Source organism: Ambystoma mexicanum, chromosome 9, assembly GCF_040938575.1.
Source record: "Ambystoma mexicanum isolate Mex_15411 chromosome 9, UKY_AmexF1_1, whole genome shotgun sequence".
Classification (NCBI taxonomy): Eukaryota; Metazoa; Chordata; class Amphibia; order Caudata; family Ambystomatidae; genus Ambystoma; species Ambystoma mexicanum.
This window is the reverse complement of record NC_090931.1, coordinates 734330437-734350946: the sequence shown is the minus strand read 5'-3', so window position 1 is coordinate 734350946 and position 20510 is coordinate 734330437. Positions and strand designations below refer to the sequence as shown.

The window sequence follows — 20510 nt, the reverse complement described above, 5'->3', positions numbered from 1 at the left end:
TTTTATGATTTTTTTAATGAAATTAAATGATGGGAGATCAACTTCGGAAAATGTGTGGGGCTAAACTGCACACATTTTCCTATGCTCACTGCACAACAAACACATAGTCACGTGTACTCTGAGTGGGCACAGCCTAGAGCCGCGCTCCCCCTGTCATGTTCAGCTGGAATGTGACATGCACAGGTATATCAAAGTATCTCAGGAAGGGGGAAGGCAACACTTTCCTCCTGCCATGGCCAGCCTGATAAAATATCAAAGGCTCCATGGATCCTCCCTGTCTATCGTCGAGGTTCTGCTGGTGGCAGCGCATACTGATGAGAGTTAATTGAAACAAGCATGCAAGAGACCTGATCGCAGAACTGACAAAAGGGGACAGGAAACATCACCTCTTTGATATGCAATGTGTCAACTTGAAGCTGGCTCCCACCCCTCTGTATGAAGGGCAGTGAATGTCATGTCTGGGACAACTGTTTACAGTAGGGAACCCCTGCAGTGAGACCTTCTTTCAGAGGGAAAATGTATGTTATTTGATGGAGGCAGAATGTCTGTTCTCGCCATAAACTTCAAGGGAGACCTGCAATTTGATCAGAAGCCACAGAGAGCTCAATTAACCAGAGAGACACTTTGATCCACAACAGACAGGGTGATGGGTGCAACTTAGTAGTACATGTTGTCACCCCTTACCTTTCCTGTTGCAAAGCACTCTGGTTATTACCTCACACATAACAGAAGATTGTTGGTGGGGACCCAGGATTGGTTCATTAAGGTAGGCTTAGCATGCACCAATCTGAAGGGGCCCCTGAGGGACCCTTGCATATGGAAACAAGGCACAATCACCACACACAAACTGATACGCCAGACACAAGGTTGTATTCCCAAAATCTAGGGTTTATTGCAAAGCAAATAGTTTCAGTTGGCCAACTGGGTCCCACGTCCCGCGACATGTGTTTCCAGACCCCAGGGGATGCAAGAGACAGAGAATCATACAACAGTTATATATATACAAATCAAGCATCTTGTAATCAGCAGTGACACATCCAATACTGCCCCTAATACATTTCCTTTAAATTGGGCATGATGATTGACAATGGTGACGAGTATGACACCTTCGAACATTCAGTTAGCAACAGTTTGCAATTTTCGCGAGCCTACAGACACAAGTCTTTGTTTAAAAGAACACAATGCTTCTGTTCTTACAAGCAAGCTGCGTGCATGGGAGAGACACATTCCAGGCCTTGCTATCTCCTAGTTTCTATTCGTGTACTGGGGTCAACTTGCTCTCCAGGGCTCTACAGGGCTCAGGAAAGGGGGGCCGCAAAGAAGAGCATAATTGAAGTCATGTAATGTTCGCTTCTAGCATTTCTACTGTGTTTTCGAGACTAACTGGCACCTGTGGACTGATTAAGATGCCTTGCTGCTTACTTCCAAGGATATGCGAGGGAGGAGACCGGGCATTTCTGCCTGGGTTGCTACATTATGTTTCAACATGTCTCTCGCGGCCCTGCGTTATGCACTAGTAGAGCAGAATAATATTTCAGCAAAGCAGTTTAACAGAAGGCAAAAAGCAAACGTTAGAGAGAAAACAAAATGGCAATTTCAGTCACCTTAAAATGGCCGCACTTTAGTCAATCTTATGGCTATATATTTCTAATACTAAACACATGAGGCGGTTGATCTTTGGCCAATATAGTACATGGCCTTATGATTGAGGGATGTCTACTTTTTCTGGACTGACAAATCACTGGGGCCCATTTGGCTTTAAAAGGGGGCCAAGCCCCTCTCTTAGCAGATCATTCGACGACTTTAAAAGGAGTAGGAGGAAGGACTCATTTGGACCCTGGCTGAAGGTACAGTCTGCCTTACAGCTTCGGCTAGAGAAGGAAGGCCAGGATTCCCAAGAGGGAAGCAAAATCCCTCCCCTAAACATCTCCCATGGAACAGAGGTAGATACTGACCTCAGGGGACTTGTCCAAAAGCTCCAGAACCGGTGCCCAGCCAGCACACAGTATTCCCTGCTAGGTTCTGCCAGCAAGCTTCCTAGGTGGGAAGTGCCTGAGAGTCTCTTAACAAAGGACAAGACCGTTGCCTGCAAACACTCTCATCAACTTTAGGATGTCTGCCTTAAAGGATGACACGTGCCTAGCAAAGAAGCTAGAAGGAGGGCCACAACAAGCATCAACCAGCGTCCATCTTTTAAGGACATTTTCGAAGCATTCGAGCCCTCGAACCGCGACCAGCTGCACCACTGGCTGTTGTCATGCTGCAGTCACTAAAGCCGTCTGAGACACCTCGACCTGCATTCCAGATCCGCCAACCAGCACATAGACAATTCTTGACCCTGAGCCGCTGTGTAGGCCAGTCTGCAGCTGTCCATCCAGCCTAGCTTGCTGAACTGCCTGCTGCCCGATTGTCGCAGGAGCTGCAAGGCGCCCTGAACCGACTCAACGCTGTCGAGCATCAAGATCATCTCAAGCATCAGGTATATTGTGGTTCTGTCCTCTAGTCCTTCTCCAAAGGCCCCTTAGTGACATTTACGACCCCTTGCTCCCTTGGTGCTAAAACCAAATAACCTTGAACAGTTACAACGGATTGCTTTACCGACTACCCTTCTGTCAGTATCCAGAGTGCATCCCTTCCTTACTGAAACTGTCTGTCCTCTGTGTTCCTTTACAGAGTGTGTTGTATTTTGTAGTGTGTTATAACTGTCTGTTGTAATAATAATAAAGTAGATATTTGTATACAACCTTGACTGCACATTCCCTCTCATCAATGGGTAATAATTGCACTTTCGTTGTATTGCAACTAACCAAAGATCCACGACCTTGCAGAGATAAGCCTGCCGTTCCATACACGTTACCAAAATTGGACAATGAGGTTTATAATTTACTTGTGTTTCCAATCTGTTCGGATCCCTTCTGTTGTACTAGAGGTGTGGGTCTGATTGATGGTTTAGAAACCGATATTCATCCCTGGACCACTGGTGCCCCGGAGGTTGATTCATCACAGATGGGTCTATAATTTTGGGGGTCATCCTTTTCTCATTTATTAAAGACGGGTACTATTATGGCATCTCGCCAAGTCTCTGGAACAAGGTGAGGGCTCTTAATACTAGAGAAGACTTGCCATAGAACAGGGCCCCATATTCCCACTTCCGCGCTAAAAAGCTCTGCTGGCAATGCATCCAAATAAGTGACTTCACCCCTTTTTTGCGAGAGGATTGCCTCTTCACCTCTTTTAGGGAGATATCCAATGAATACTGGAGCATAGAATCCTCCCATCCAATAACCCCGGTATTTATCGGAGGTTCAACTCCCTGACCCTGGTATAGTGTGCCATTACTGTTTTCCCTCAGTTTCCACTTTTTAATCAATACTTTGGTGGGTCACGTGGAGGAAAAACCAAAAAATAATAATTCCTGGCTATACTGTCAGATAATAAGTTGACTGTCAGATCAAGCTTCATATCAACACCTCACTTGGATTGCGGTATCATTAGTGATGACATACCCACATGTTTTTATCATACGCTGACAGCTCGTGGAACATTGTCCAGGGCTTTGTCTTTTGGCACATCTGTTGCTCCAATTCAGTCGCATGTGTCGATCCCACGAGGATAACAATTGAACGACTGGGATCTGTGCCAGGATCCGCTCTGGTGATGCACAGGGGATTCTCTGCCCACTGAGCTGCCTGCAGGCTCTGAGAGATTGGTACTCGTTTCTCTTAGTGGAGCAATGATATGCCCGCACGACTCTCCGACAGCGTATTTCCAAACCCATCAGAGATGATCACCTGAGAAAATTCAATGCCGGGCCAAGTCTATAGCGGTTTCGAGCGACAAGTATGGCGGCCCCTCCCATTCTGTTTGTGCAGCTGTGGCAGTCTGGGTGATCTGGAAACCACTAATCCTGCAAACGAGAAAGCGCCCAAGCCGCCCAGTTGGATTCCCCACACCTCAGCAGTTCTCCCGAAAACATACTGCAAGCAAATTTGATATTTTTCTTTAGTGGGAGGAAAATTTAATGATAATTGGTCAGCAGACATTCAAGCCATTCGTTTCATCCCCGAGAATCATTTTTTGTCGAGCGCCCACAGAAGTCGACATTTTCTCTTGCTTAGCAGTGCTCTTACTTCAGTTAATGGGGTGAAAGACCTTGACCAATCCTGGCCGAAACGGGGGCGGTTGATAGAAATAGAAAGAGGGTGCTGCCTCCAGTTTTAGGACTATGATAATCAGCTGATAGCTAGACACGCCACCTGTGACTGAGCAATGGGAGAACCAGCCCTTGACACTTTGATCACATCCTCTGAGTGTGCATGCAAGTTGCAACAAGCAATGGAAATGCCAACAGTTTTGGCTTTTATGTAGGCATGGGAAAGGCATTTGCCAGTCACTGCTGTAGTGCTTTTAACTGGCCATCAATTGTAGCAGCTGCAAAATGGTGCGAATACCTCTGGATATGATAGCAGTGTCTGGGAAATGCCTAATATACACACGCCAAAACTCTTGGCTTTCCAAAGGCTTGTTTTTAACAGGATGTCGGTAAAGGACACAAACACTGCTCATGCATTTAATGGCTAAAGGTAGACCTAGTTAAGACATTTTTTGTTTCACTAGTAGCTGATTTTACAGCACCAGTTAAGCCATTAACTCTGATAAGACTGCTTTGTAAAAACACTGGCAGGCCCTTAGAGCACAACGATTGATGGTAAGGCTTCATAAAGCTAGCTCAAAGAGTTTCCATAAGGAGGTGTTTTGGGCAGGGAGAGTCAGGAACTGGGTGGGAATGGCCATAGGGATTAGCAGGGCCATGGGCAATGAATAGGTGGGAAATAACTAAACAACACCTATAAGCTTTGTATCCCTCCTTTAATGCCATTTCTCCCTATCTCTACTCAAATGCAATAGTTTTGGCTTCTAGGTGGTGCTTTCGAGCCACCTAATAGATAAAACTAAAATTGGGTAGATTCCGCGGGTAGGCGAATTTGCGATAGTGAAAGTGCACAGCAAATGTTTTTGCACAAGCAATTTCTGCCCACTCACAGGGTTGTTGTATGCTGGCGTGCCCCAGAAGTGGCAAACATAGCGCAGAGTGCATAGAACACTCTGGCAGGGAAGACCTCCAGGTGTGCGTGTCCTTGAGGTGGATTCCCGGGTGTTTGATTTCCCCTGACATAATCCTGGCAAAGAAGAAAGTGTAATGTAGTTACCCATAGCGGTCAAAGCACTGCCCGAAATCCCACTGACAGCTGGGCATGGACACTCACATACAGACACTCTGGGGCAGCCACTGACAGCTTGGCATGGACACTCACATACAGACATTCTGGGGCAGCCACTGACAGCTGGTCATGGACAATCACATACAGGCACTCTAGGGCAGCCACTGACAGCTGGGCATGGACAATCACATACAGACACTCTGGGGCAGCCACTGACAGCTTGGCATGGACACTCACATACAAACACTCTGGGACAGCCACTGAAATCCCTTTCCCAGATGGAACATCTCATGCAAAGGATTGGCCTTTTCATTGGTGTTTTGCATTTGCAACCCTGAATTGGTAGAAATAGATGACAGACTCTACCCTCGAACACCCTCTGCTTGAGCAGCAGAGTAACCAGTTTTCTGAGAGTCACCTGTGCTGAGAGGTTTTGCTAAGCAGGTCAATAGTTGGTGAAGAAGAAGTGTCATTTTAGTTGTACTATTTGCACTGTAGATATCAATCACTTGATAAGGGGACATTTGTAGCGGAATATGTTGTGGAGTGTACAAACTGTTACATTGAACTGGATGTACTGATTGGAAACAGCTGAAAGAGAGTAAATATGTTCTGGTGGCAATGAAGAGGCATATTGCCTCCTTTAAGAGAAATACCATGAAGCTTAAGGCATACTTCCTCATAAACGGTGGGCATTGGCCATCTTCACATCATTACTATTGGCACCTAGTGCACCCACCTGATTGGTTAGTTTTCCGAAACTGCTGCTACATCACCGGAGCATGTCCAAAAGATCAAGATCGATACAGTCACGATGCATGAGTTGGTTCAAAATTGGCAAATAATAACACCTATTATTACAGTGCTTAGAAACTGTGAAGATGTGCTTTGTAAAACATATTATTAAGCATAATTGCCTGCAGCTGTAGGCCATATGCCCTCTTATATGCCCTCAAGCCCTTCGCTCGGGCCCATAAGGAGGGCTCAGAGACACTTAAGAGGCTGTATTGTCTGCAGCCACGGGAAATGAGACTATTAGAGCCCTGATCAGGTTTCAGGCAATCATGGCAAAGTCCCGGTCCATCTGTCTTCTGCCATGACTCCGCCTTCAAGCCATGGAAATGAAGAACAGATTTCACTCCCTTGGCCACCAAAGGGAAGACTGAGCAGCTGGAAAGCATAGGCGGCGCAAGGGTGAAAGTTCAGTGTAGAGGAGCGGGTGGTGAAGCAGGGTGAGCAGGGAGCATCAGGGCGAATGGTGGAACCCCGACACGCATCAAGATCCATGGCTACACTGGTTCATTTTGCCCAGAACTTCTAGTTTCTGATTAGCTGTCAGGATTCCCACATTCTTACCCGCATGCTAATTATTTGAGTTATTATTGTTGCCATTAGCTGTCATCAGAGCTCACCTTGTTAAGCGCCTGGGTCTTAGCCCTGTGCTTATCATGCCCAGCAGAGACTTCAATCACAGTGGGGAGGACTCCGTCCTTCATCCCGATGTCAATAAAGAGAGTACCAGTAAATTGATCAAAATTCCATGTATTGTTATGGTTCTTCGAATTTGTCGGAATCCAGAATGGGGTCCTATTTCAAACCGTGAAATGAATATAATTATTTTCATTATAGGAATTAAGTTCAGAGCTTGATAAACTCATGATTAGTTTAGCGACTCCTTTCTTTCTCTCTACTCCTTCCCCTTCTTCTTGTCTTGTGGTACTGCCTCTCCACAGTTTATAGTCAAAGGGTTGAATACAAAAGGATTGAATGCAATACTTTAGAACCAAAAGGACCTAAAAAAAAAAAAAATTGAATGCCTGTTTTTTTTATTTTATTTTTTTATTGGGGGTCCCCCCTAAAGCCCGTTTTTTGGGGAAAATACCACTAATTTTTCCTATACGAAACAAAAAAAAATGCATTCAAAAAAGGGCATTCAATATTCGTAACTTTGACTGGACACCCCTCTCCACATCACCCTATCCTTTTTCACCATACACACATTTCATGTCCTTTCGCGATATCATGTTCTGTAGTGAACTGATTATATTTTTCGCCTTGGATGTTTAGTTTGATATCTAATGATAACACACTTCACTCATTTCCAAGCTTTTGTTACTTAGTTCAAACGCTTCCCTCCAGGCACGGTCTGTTTGAGGTGGCATGCTGCATAGGGGCAAAGTGGTATTTCCTAAAGCGCAGCACATCTGACTAGGTTTGTCTACCCATGATATCCCCAACATGCCGCCAGCTTGTCACAAGAGTCCTTTATTAAGTGCCAGGAGACAATGGACCTGGCAGTAGTTGTGCTCTGTAAACCCCAGTGAGATAAACATGTGAACTGTGAGAGTTTGAACCTCTCTGCACATTTGAGCCAATGGGCATCACTGCAAGCCTGGTGGTCCGGAAATAAGGGTACTGGTAGCAGCGTACCGGCACCCATTCCGTACCGCCAGACTACAAGCATGACTGCAGAGGCCTTTGCTCCGGCAGGTGTGACCAGCCGGGGGCATCAGCCCTTGCAGGCATGGTTTTCACCGAAGCACTGGCACCGTTAACAACGGATGCCTTACACTTTCCACAGCTTGACATGCTGGGCAGCCGGGACTTGTTATGTCCCTGTGGCACCGGGATATCAGGTGGCGGAACGGTGTTCTGCGTTCTGCGGCAACCCGCCGGTAGCACTGGCAGGATACCACTGAACTCGTAATGAGGCCCATTTGTCTCCCAATGAACAAAGGCATTGAGAAAGCACATCAGAAGGTGTGCACCGCGATGGGTAAATATAGGACATTTGCACAAAAAAAAAGATGACATGCCAGTGGACGTGGTCTTCTTTAGTGCCAGTGCATGTCTCCTTCGTAAAGGGATGCACTGATATTGCACACCTACTCTGCTACCATTCGCTTGTACTAGCTCAGGAAGCAACAAGCAGATGTGGCAAGAATTCTGGGTCAGGTCTAACTCCATTGACGGGCCACCTTGCTGCAGAAGAAAGTTGCACTGCACAAATGCTCTCTGACTTTAATAAAATTCGCTCTGCGCATATATGCTTTTGTTCCTAGCCAGTGGTCGAAGTGTACGAAAAGAAGTATGTTCCCTGCTGACCTGCCCTCTCTCCCCACAAACCCCATCACCAGGCCCCCTTCCATGTGCAATTCAAACCCCCAAACAAACACACCTGCAGTTTAAGGGAATGTTCAGTGCACTGCACTTAAGTGCCTGTTCCAAATTATTTCTACTCTTTAATTTTAAAACGAAAACATCCCTGAATGGTTTATTTTTAAAATAAAAGTATAGGAACAGTAAAAAATTAATAAAAGTTGAGGATCACCGCTCCCAACTGCTTCCGCCCACTGCGACCACTGTTCCTAGCTCAATTGTACTAGCATTATATATTAACAATATCATGTTTATATAGCGCTTCATGCTGATACCTGCTGTACTAATATCTGCTGTTATTACCCAATTCCGTGATCAATGTATCTACCTCGGAAAGATAAAGGGCCTGATTTACACACATGATTTAACAACATGGGAAAGTCCCATTTTTGTGAGTCGGCCCTGCCGGGATCTGAACCAGGTCCCTGCATCCTCAATACGATTGTCAGCATGAAGACTTGACTTGCCAGCTTCTATTTAGCTAACACCAGTCAGACTGAGGTCTCCTGCAAGCGCTCGCTTGCCTATATTTGCTTTCCAATGTATCATTTGTAGAATTTCGTCTCTGGTGTCCACCATGTGGTTAGGCCTTTCCTTAAAATCATGGACCCTATTTCTCTAGAGTTACATATAGCAACAGACTCACCTTTCAGTTCCAGTATTTTGGTTGCTTGTCTTCAATTTCCAGTGGTTTCCGGTACAGTTGGCATAAGAGAAGAATGGGTCCATAGTTGTTTATAGGCTTAAACTGGTAATAGTGCACTTAACTGTGAACTTTACTTAAGACACATACCCCATATACAGAAAAATGGTAGATATCTTGGGACGTCTTGATCTGGGTAGTATCCTGGACAGCGAGATCTCTTGTTAAATCTCTTCTCACGTTGTTAGTAGAAGGCTTGATCGAATGAATTGATCTTTGAAATGTGCCAGGATTCGCACATAGGGACCAAGGTGTGATCTGCCTGACGGTCACGTGGTTTAACTCATAATGTTCTTGAATAGAAGTTAGTATTACTAAGGCTGCATTTTAAATTATTATCAATTTTTTATGTTCATGAATGAAAATGTTTAACAACGTAAGAAATGGGGAAGTATATGCATGGCAACCAAACTGTGGTACAAATGATGTTTTTATCTTAAATGAGTCTATTATGGTAATGTGTAAATTAGTGTTTTGGAAATTTTTTGTACTATATCTCTCGATGTTTATTTGTAAAGGTGTAATTAATTTTTTTTTCTCCCCAAAAAAAATAAAAATAAAATAACTGTGAACACCTTAGCTGGTTGCCCGAAAAGAGTCATTCCCAATTTTGCCTTTATACCCCAGCAAAGGCCTTCTTTGGGCTTCTTCCTTTATGGTGAGCACTATACAATGATGCAAGAGCAGTCAATAGCTTCATTGGTGTAACCACATTTGCAGCTTCCATGCTGCACTGGACGGCCACTGAATATGAGGCAAGCAACAGTGTGTTGGGTGCCGTAAGGAGGGCTATGGCAATATAATGACATCATTTTGCATTCTGTATGTACTGTGTGAAATGCAGGTGGATCAGGAACTGACACCACTAATCCTTACAACAGACCATATTCTGTGCACAATACAACACCCAATAGTATTAATTATTTCTTAATAGTACACGGCAGCCTGCAATATCCATATAAAAGTGAAGTAATGCGGTTCTCAGGCTCACACACCACTCTGGAGTCAGAAAGTAAGTAATAGGTAAGTTTATTCCTGACTGTGCGCACAGGTAAGTCCGATGATAGAAATACTGCAACATCCACCCCAGCCAGCAGAGCAACTGCAATGGTCACAGTAGGAACCCATAGAACCCAGCCACACCAACACCCCAAGTTCCATGTCACATCACCATCCTGCATCCACACCCAGAGGCCCATTACAACAAAAAGCCTGGAAAACAACTGATTGCAGGCTAGTCGCCACATCACAACTGACCTGTAATAAGAAAATGATATCACCACTGCTATGTAATCAGTTATTTCACTTCAGTTGTGACATCACAATGCCTACTGCTTGAGCAAACACAGAACAGAATTCCAGCTGGCAATGCTGCACTTAAATAAAGCTGTGACAAGCCTTTCAAATTCCTTGCTCGTAAAATAGTTTTCTGTGGCATTTTACGGCCATAAATTGCCAAGGAATTGCTTATGGAAGAAAGTTTTATGTGTGCACGGCTGAATTTTAACACATGTCAGCAAGAATATGCATGTTATTAAAAGCACAAAATGAAAATGCTTTTTCAAGCTTATTTTTCTGCAACACATTACACACTACTTTTCCTAATCCAAACCGATTCTACAATGATCGTATGCATCAGCAAATGGAAGATTTCCTATGTTTGGTTTAAGGAAGAGGCCTTCCCGGTATTAAAGAAGATGACAATGGGCCTCATTACGAGTTTGGGGGCAGCCATGGTGCTGTTAGCACCATGACTGCCTCCAAAACCGTTTCTGGGTCTGGGATGTCGGAATGGGGACTTACCGGGTCATTCCAACCTTGGACCCGGTAAGTCCCCATTCTGAGAACCATTCCCCATTCCCATTCGAGCCCCCATAGGGCTCAATGGGAATGGGGAAGGAGCTAATAACGGGCCCGCAAATAGGAATATGAGGACTCCATTGAAACCTAAAATTAACAAATAAATGCTTAAACCTGCTGTTTTTTCAGCAAAATCAGAACAAAATTTGCCATGTATGAAATTCAGACTAGAGGGCCTATTGTAAGCTCAAAAAGTACCAAATATCATGCAATCTTGTATGTATGTCCTGTTGAAAACATCAGGTGTCAGTTGAATACCTATAGCTGGAATATGAATCCTGATTATTGATGTTGCCTTGCAGATCCACGTCCAGATGTAATGGCCTCTGAAAATGGTCGCTTGATTGATGAGAAGTCTCTGAAAACCCTTAAGCCCCAGAAAATGGAAGAATCCAGCTGCTGTGACCCCTTCGTCAAGCCTTTGCGTACATTCCGCAATGCATGGGTGTCCTACTATAAGCAGCCCATCTTCCTGGCGGGAATGGGCCTTGCATTCCTCTACATGACGGTACTAGGCTTTGATTCCATCACCACTGGCTACGCGTACAATCAGGGCTTGAGCAGCTCTGTGCTTAGTATTCTGATGGGGCTCTCTGCCGTGATTGGAATCTTGGGTACCGTGGCCTTCACCTGGCTGCAACGTAGATGTGGACTTGTTCGGACAGGCTTTATTTCTGGAATAGCGCAACTCTGTAGCTTGATGTTATGTGTGGTGTCCGTGTTCCTTCCTGCACACCCTTTGGATGCATCCTTTCTGCATCTGGGTGACAACGCCAGTGTCAAGTCCTTAGAAAGCACATCGTCACCAGCTGTTCCTCTTGACGGAATGTCAGATGTTAACGTCACGATGGGTACAGGCAGCTCGATAAGCAGCTTTAGTCCTGCCAACGGAGACAGTGGGCTGACTCTCAACTATCTCCCCTACTTATCGGTTGGCCTATTGTTTGCCGGAATAATTTCAGCTAGAGCTGGTAAGTGCTCATTTTCTGTTCAACTGTTTTGCCTTTTATCAATATATATATTGCACTTTTTAAAAAAAATATTTGATTTCATTGGTTTACAATTTTTACAAAAAGAAGAGGGGCACATTAGATTTCCCCTTCAAAAAATGTGGTCTTTTCATTTCCCGGTGAGGGAGACTGTCTTTGTCTTTAATAAAGAAGTGCAAAATATATAGCCGTGGTCTCATTTTGGATCAAATTCTTCCTGAAACAGGTCGAGTAGACTTAAGACAATCCACTTATCTGTTACTGGTTCTTCGTCCTTGTTTTTTGCTGGTTTTGTCATAAGTCTACTGAACCTGTTTCGGGAAGAATTTGATCCAAAATGAGACCACGGCTATATATATTGCACTTCTTTATTTATTTAGACTGTTATGATGGGATTTTGAGCAGAAATAGCTTACATGGAGGGAGTATCAGATGATGAAGGAAGTCCTGGGTGTGGGACCTTTACACTATGCAGCGGGAAGTGGGTTGTGAGTAAGTCAGGTGATGGTGGCGTAGATCAAAAAAAGAACATACAACAGTGGCATCAAAAAGGAAACAGTCATAAATACGATAAACATGCAGGACCTATATGGAGTAACAGAAAAGTTGCTATACAACATATTGATAGAAATACCTCTAAAAGTAAGAAGCATATAGTGATATAAGCATCCTGCCGAGGTCGCCTGATAAGAAGACGGTCTGAAGGAGTAAACCTGCATGCAAAATATTTCTCCAGGGACTTTTTGAATAAGAAGAAAACAGTGAGTTTGCGGTCAAAAATCAAGACTCGATGGGCAGCTTTAGAAAAGGCCCTAGGAGTACACAAGACAGTGCTTACTAGTAGATTCAGAAGCACAAGTCTCTCTGCAGCTAGTAGCATAAGGGCATGTTGCCCGATAGGCCTGATGATATAAATCTGCCCAGAAACCTTTAAAGGCTGGACATGATGGCCCTCCCCTTGCTTTCACACTATGCTCAAACAGCTCTCCATTCCCAAGCTGATGAATCATAGAGGTGCTGGCTCACAGGCTGAGAGTAAGTGTTTGCAAAGAACAATTTGGGCAATTTCCCCATTTGCTCTGTCACTGGAGTAATGGCTACTGAATTCATTATGAGTAGCCCAGATGCCCCCCTTTCCATGAGACCTTTTTGGCGGCCAGCTCACGGATCATGGATGTAACCTTTCCAAGAGATGCTAAATTGCATACCATCTACGATGGATCATGTGCACCGTAGGTAGGAACGTTTCTTGCTGTAGGGTTGTGATGTCCAGCTTGATATTCTTTTATCAATCATGATCCATTGGGAGTCATGCTTCTTAGTTTCACTATTGCTGTTCCCTATGTGGTTCCCTAGGTTCTAGTTCAAACAATCCCAAAGCTACAACTACAAAGCAGAGCTCCAAGTAAGGGCAACTTTTATTACCTTGATCAGGTTGCTTTTCCCTGTCCGTCTTGTTATCCAGTAGACTTAAATCAGGGTTATAACCCAGTGTGGGGTATTCTTGATTTGGAAACCACAGACACAGCAAATGTAATGTTCACCATTAAAAAGTACCCAATATTTGGATTTAGCAAATAATTCAAAGAATGTTTAAGTCTCTAAATTAACAGAAGAAAGCACTTCTAAAACTTGTTAATGATGATGCAGCAGTGCATGATGCACTTCAAAGAAATAATGTAGAGGTTAACTAATACATATTAACGCTGGGAGTGCAGCCAATCAGATTCTGCAAAACGCGGGCTGAAATCTCTGATCTACGGAACACGCAGGCTTCCTCCCCACTGCTGCTCCCCGCCGTCTTGAGCACTCCGGTTGGCTGCCATGGAAAGGGAAGAGGGGCTCCGTACGGAGCCTTGCCTTCCCTTTCCATGGCGGCCATCTTGGGAAAAGATTTTCCTTCGTTTAACAGGACACTTGCGCTGTTCCGTTGAACGAAAGAAAATGTTTCGTTTTTTAGCAACCTGGGTTGCTGCTTTGGTAACCTGGTAGGCTAACAGCCTTAACACCCGATCCAGCTCGCCCGGATCGGGTGGTAATGCCACATTAATCTTTTCATTGGTTTCATTTTCTTATCTAATTGACTGCCTCTCTACTACTTTCATTTAGTTACAATGGTGTGTATTTGATATGCTTATATGTTTTAGATTTGGCGATTTTTTAAAAAAATTAAAATATTTATGGTTTATATTTTAAACCTTATATGAACACATATTGATAAATTTCAAATGATTGAATTAAAGAAATGTACTTCATATACTTTCCCCATTTCAAAGTGTGTGGCCATATCCTTCATCAGAAATGTCTCTCCAAAAATGGACAATAGCGGTCATCATTCTTCTATTATTGCCCATCAATTTTTGTAACCATCTTTCAGATATTTCTAGTTCCGTCGGGGCACTGGAGTAGTTTCCACTGAAAGCAAGACGTTTGTCGTTTAGAGTTTGGCATTCCATCAGTATATGGTAGATGGATTCAGTTAACTCCTCATTTTTGCATAATCTGCATGATTGACTGATTTCCTTGTTCAGACTTCTTATCCCTGTGATCTCTCGGGTGGGGAGTAAGTTCAGTCTGAGTCTCAAAAATGTATCTCGGATTTGCTGGTCCGGGAACAAATTAAGGTAGTGAGGCAATTGATTTAAGGCTCGTGATTCGCCGTCACAGGTTAGATTGAATTTATACTGATTTTTGCGATGTTGTGTCTCAATCCACTCGAACCTAGCAAGATGTTTTTCGCTTTCTGTGGTCTATTTATTAACATGTCCATGGAGATGTCTTTTCCAATGTGGATCCTATTAATGGTTTCTTTCCATTTTGTCAACACAAAATCATTGGCCTTAATGTGTTTAGTTCTCAATATGTCCAGAGACGGTATGTTATCTTCGTTGTGCAATTTTCAGTATAAATCAAGTTTATCCCACGTTATTATTGAGTGGAGGGATTGGAGTCCCAGCTCGTACCTTATCCGTGGCATTGGAGTGTATTCGAGAAGAGCTAAGATTTTCCTCCAAAAAAGCCCCTCGATTTTTTTCCCAGATAGTCTGATCAATGTTTATCATTGTTTCATCACCATAGGCTAGTATTGATGTCACCTTTTGCCTATAAAAGGCTATTACTGGCTTGATTGAGAATTTGCCATACTTCTTATGTAGAATCAAGCCTTGTCTCACAAGCAAATTGTCTTTGGATTTGAACTGTAGAGACCAGTTTTGTTCTGTTGGGGATTGATTGATCCATATGCCCAAATATTTGTATATTTTGACTTGTTCAAGTTTTTGTTTCTGCAGATAGGAAGCATGTTTTTCTTTGATGCTGTTGTGTTAAAGACATGATTTTTGTCTTTTTGACATTTATTGCAAGTTCGTTCGCTTCCATGTATTAATGCATTTTATCTAATGCAATTTGTAGACCACGTGGTGTTTTTGTCAGGATGACAATGTCGTTGGCGTACATAAGACATGGAAGAGCAGTCGCATTGAGTCTTGGAGGGTTCATGTGAGGGGTATAGATGTTCTCCTCAAAATCCGAGGTGAAGAGATTAAATAGGGCTGCGACCAGGGGTCAGCCTTGCTTCAAACCATGGCAAGTTCGTATCATCTTGTTACATGCCCTTCAGTGGTCATTCTAACTTGGATTCTTGTGTTTAATATAACAGTTTTATGGGCTCAAGAATATCACTCGGGCAGCCCCATTGCTTAAGTTTCTCCCACAGGAGCTCTCAATTTATTTTATCAAATGCTAGATGCAGGTCAACAAAAGTGGCATATATTTGCATTTTGGCATTCACTGCTTCTTGTTTGAGCATGTTCAGGATCATTAGGTTGACACTCATCCCAACTTGTTTAACAAAACCGGTTTGTCTAACCGCCTGTCGTTTCCGCATTTTGGACCAGTTGCTAAGTTTTGTTTAAAGTAGGTTTGGCCAAATGTTCCATAATGGGTCTAATAAAGCAAGAGGTTGGTAATTCGACGGTTCTTTTGTCGGGGCCCTGTTTGTAAATAGGGATTAGGGCCAATTGCCATGTCTCTGGTACAGTATTCGTGCGGTTGATTATTTAAAAAATGTCAGTACAAAAGGCAGCCCATATTTCCAGATTTTTTTGGATAATTGAATTAGAGAGGCCACCAGGGCCAGGGGCTCGTGAGACATTGAGTTTCTTGATTATGTTTAGTATCTCTGTGGATTCCCATGAAAGTGACCATCTCTTTTCATTTGTTGTGCCCAGATCTATCTTAGTTGTAGGTCTCTCCTTATATAGCTCTTCAAAATATGCTACCCAAGCCGGTTCTTGAACGTCAGCTATCATTTTTTCTTTCAAAGACGTTCAGGGATTTAGGAGCTCCCATAATCGCCAGGTATTGTGGCTTTTTAATACTCCCAGCATAGTTTCTGCATCCTCTTGTTCTTGAATCATTTTGGCTGTTTTTAGGCAATTTTGAAATTTTTGTTTGGCAGCACGAATCTTGGCTTTTCTTATTATGGGAGGATCACTTTTAGTTTGTTTTACAGCTTTTTTCCTTTCTTTCTTTTTTGCAGCTATGGATTTGCTGTAAACATAGTGAGAAGGGTGTTGTAGGATGTGTTTGTGCGTGGAGATTTGTCTGAATCTATTGAGTATCCAGCCATAATTCAGTTTGTCGTGATCTTCCATTTCTGTGTCTCTGAAAATTTTGGGCAGTTGCTGAGCATCTGGTTGTGATATTTTAGTCGGTTCTTTCCAGTGTTTAGGGTCATTCGTGGGATGTTTATTCTTTCTGGTGACACATCCAAGGTCTTCCATGAATGTGACAAGATCTAATGGTCACTATGTTGAGTGTGAGTGTTTAATATTTCCATTACTCGTTTATTAATTCCACTCGAACTGTAAACATAGTCGATAATTGACTTGTTTTTGACCTACGACCAGGTCAGTATGGGTGTAGTGGTACCAGTGACAAATTTGTCTAGACGATCAAGTTTTCTGTTTCTCATTTCCATAGATAATCTGTGAGCACGATATTCAAGCATGTGATCTTCAATGAGTGTCCCGTCTCGATTTATGTTTTGATTCCAAAGAAATTATTTAGAATTTGAAAACAAAAAAGTTCAGTGAAATTCTTTTTAGGTTAAAGGTGGGAAAGAAGGAATGCTTGCTTGGGGGATGAGTGGAATGGTGTAGGTGCCTCCCATGACAGGCCTCATCGTTTCATTTACTACAACAAACTGTAGTGAGGAAAATGAAACAATCCTTGAAACAGCTGAGCCCTGCTCCTGAATTCCCTTTGCCGTGCCAAAGCACAGTACCAAACAGCTAACATGAAAACACTTTTTTGTTGCAGGTCTATGGTCTTTTGACTTAACTGTGACACAGCTCATTCAAGAAAACGTGATTGAGTCAGAGCGAGGCATCATAAATGGCGTCCAGAACTCTATGAACAATCTCCTCGACCTGCTACGCTTCGTCATGGTCATCATGGCGCCCAACACGGAGTCGTTTGGCCTGCTCGTACTGATGTCAGTCTCATTTGTGGCCATGGGCCACGTGATGTACTTTCGATATGCTCTGAAGACTCTCGGGAAGAAGCTCTGTGATTGCTGTTCTGTGGATTCAATTCTACCGTCAGAGGAGGCGCGTGGCCCGCCATCTGAGTCACCCGCCATATAAAGGCAACTGGGGATTTTCTCTGTGAAGGAAAGCATTTGCTTATTTTCCTCCATTTCTCAATGTCCCTTATCAACTGAATAGGGAGGATGAGTGTTGTGTGGTTTGATTAATTGTGTCATTATATTTATCTAAAGGCTTATATATTTTGACAATGGACAGAATATTTAATTTAATATAACACAATGGCTTTATTGCCCATAAAACGACCACATAATCATGTCTCCAAAGTAACCCTGTACACTATGAAGCACTTCCCAATAATAGAGCGCATGCAATACCCTCAAGCAATAGGACGTCCGACCGACTGTTCCACTCAGGGAGTGGGAGGGGTAAATATTTGTATGAAATACAAAATGTACACCATATGAGAAATGTTAAAAATATGTGTGTCAGCGCTAGAGAAATGCAACTTTTGAGGCATATTCTCAGTTAGAGCTCAGGGTAATGTCAAGAGCTGCTTTACTGCACCTTGTCGTAAAATGGTATCTACCTCACTATTTAGCACTATGCATTTCCCCTTTAGACAGGTACTCACTGAGCACTGAGTATCCATGACATGCCGCATCGAAGCAGTTAATAAGACTGTATGAACAAAAGAAATGTATTTACATCTATTCAGTGAATAGGATTAGACTGTGTCAGTGTACAAACGGGAGATATTGGAATTGTTTGTGAAAAACGCTCATTTGACGTCCTTTGGTAGACATTTTATTTATTTTGTATGTCTTTCATTATGAGCGTGTGGTACAATGAACTGCTGGTTGCATACATTCAACATCACTGGAGGACCTTCAAAAATGATTGTCTGTTACAGACCCAACTTGTATGTGTTACTGTGCAAATTGCATGTAACCTTTGGCCTTTCAAATCTGTGAGTTGGTACATTAACGAAGAACAATGCACACTCAGCACTAATTCGACTGTAGTTGTCCGAAGGAACAGTGTCATGGCGTTCAAAATGTGTCTGTGTTCTTGCTTCTACATGGTTCAATTGTGATACAAATTAAAAATACTTTATCTTTAGGTGAATTCCCCAGAACCACATTGGTCGCCTGTTTGTACCCAAGAACCGGAATTCAATTTGCTTCTTTGTCTAACCCTGAGCTGGGATGTCCATCCTAACCAATGCTAAAAGTCAACAAAGTTTTCAAGATATCTGTAATATTATTTTGATGGTTTTACGGGTCAAGCCCTGGAACTAGTCCCCCAAATGTATTGAACATTCTGAAATTCCAGCGATCTACTACGCGACAGGAATCCATTTAATACCCTGTGTTTCAGTTTCCTCTGACAGATTAACAGAGTCTCACACTGCAAACCTATGTCAACATAAAATAAATAATGGTAATGAATCAAGTAGTTAAATGAGAGAAAAACACTTCAGGTGCAGGGGAGAAACAAATAATCCTGGCACATAGCTTGACAATTTAATGAACAAAACAATGTTCCCAAGGATAGGGAACTCCCATCCCCGGCACTTTATACATGGTAGATACTGCCAAACATTTAAGGATACATTCTTAGCTTGTATAAAAGACTTCGGAAGGTATATAACAAAATATTTCAATTATTTTTCTTGAGTTTGATCAATTTAATTCAATACATAAAATATAACTCCATATTATTCATTGCTTGTAAGTGTGCAGTCATAATATCGAATTAATAAAGTCGAATTACAATAATGTCGGAAAAAAAAATGTCGAAAACAAAAAAATGTAATATCTTATTTTTTTATTTATATGTTTTTTTTGGGTTCCGCGAGTAAAAAAAAGGGGTAAAAAAGGGGGCATTGGGGGGAACCCCCCCATTTCGAATAAAAAATGTAATAAAAAAGAAATTCGATTTTTTTGTTTTCGACATTTTTTTTCCACTTTATGACTTTCGACTTTATTGATTTAGACTTATTGACTATAAACCTTGCTTGTAGTATAGCTCAACGTGTTTTGGGACTACAGTACCTTAATCAGGAGCACAAACATAGATAATCTGCCTTCAGTGTTGTCGACCGCTCATATCTGAGAAGAGACCAATACAATGGGAAATCAAGGCTGCCTTCGGTGGTGTAGACCACTCATATCTGAGAAGAGAACAATAAAATGGAAGAATAACTCTCTTGTTGGTACAGAACCAGTCACAAGGATGGCGTTCCTCCTGTCTGATGGCGGCTTGAGATAATGTAGCATTAGGATTCTTCCTGATTAGAATGTGTCCTGAATCAGAGGACAATTGGAGATCAAGAGTCGTCATCTCTTCATTTCATCAAGAAGAGATTACTATCGCTTAAATTAAGGCCCTTGTGACTGGTTCTGTATCAACAAGAGAATTATTCTCCCATTTTATTGATATCTTCTCAGATATGAGTGGTCTACAACACTGAAGGCAGATTATCTATGTTTGTGCTCCTGATGAAGGGACCGTAGTCCAGAAACGTGTTGAGCTATACTACAAGTAATAAGCATTACAGAGTTTTGTTTTATGCATTGAATTAAATTGATCAAACTCAAGAAAAAGAATTGAAATATTGTGTTCCATACTTTCCTAAGTCCTGTATACAAGCTAAGAATGTATCTTATATAGCATGCAGGAGATGGGAGTTCCCTATGCTTGGGAACTGTGTTTTGTTCATCAGTTTCCTCTCACCTCCCCAGTAAACTTCACCTGCCTTCAAATGCACAAACATACTACAGTTTAATTTCCTCAATGCAAATTCAGGGAGCTCAAAAGTTGTTTGAACACTAAATGCAAATCACTAATACATTTATTTATTGGACAGTGGGTTTTGACCTTCTCCATCTCCGTTTTCTCAATGTTTGTTATATAACAAGATACAGAAAGCTTGTTTACAGTGATTTGAATTGACCATAAGTAATAAATAGCCATCCTTCAAATGCCTATCCAATAAAAAAAAAAACTGTTTAAGCATACTAGA

At 42.5% G+C, this 20510-nt stretch overlaps 1 protein-coding gene across 1 annotated transcript in view; it reads left to right on the top strand.

Annotated features, from left to right (window-relative positions):
* The window catches only part of LOC138488557 (ferroportin-like), a 65255-nt gene extending 46651 nt beyond the window's left edge, over positions 1–18604 (top strand). The window contains exons 7-8 of the mRNA XM_069615631.1: positions 11247–11915; positions 17256–18604. Coding sequence (XP_069471732.1) covers positions 11247–11915; positions 17256–17581 — 995 coding nt within the window. The 3' untranslated portion in view covers positions 17582–18604. The remainder of the gene's footprint in view (positions 1–11246; positions 11916–17255) is intronic.
* The last annotated feature ends 1906 nt before the right edge of the window (positions 18605–20510 follow it).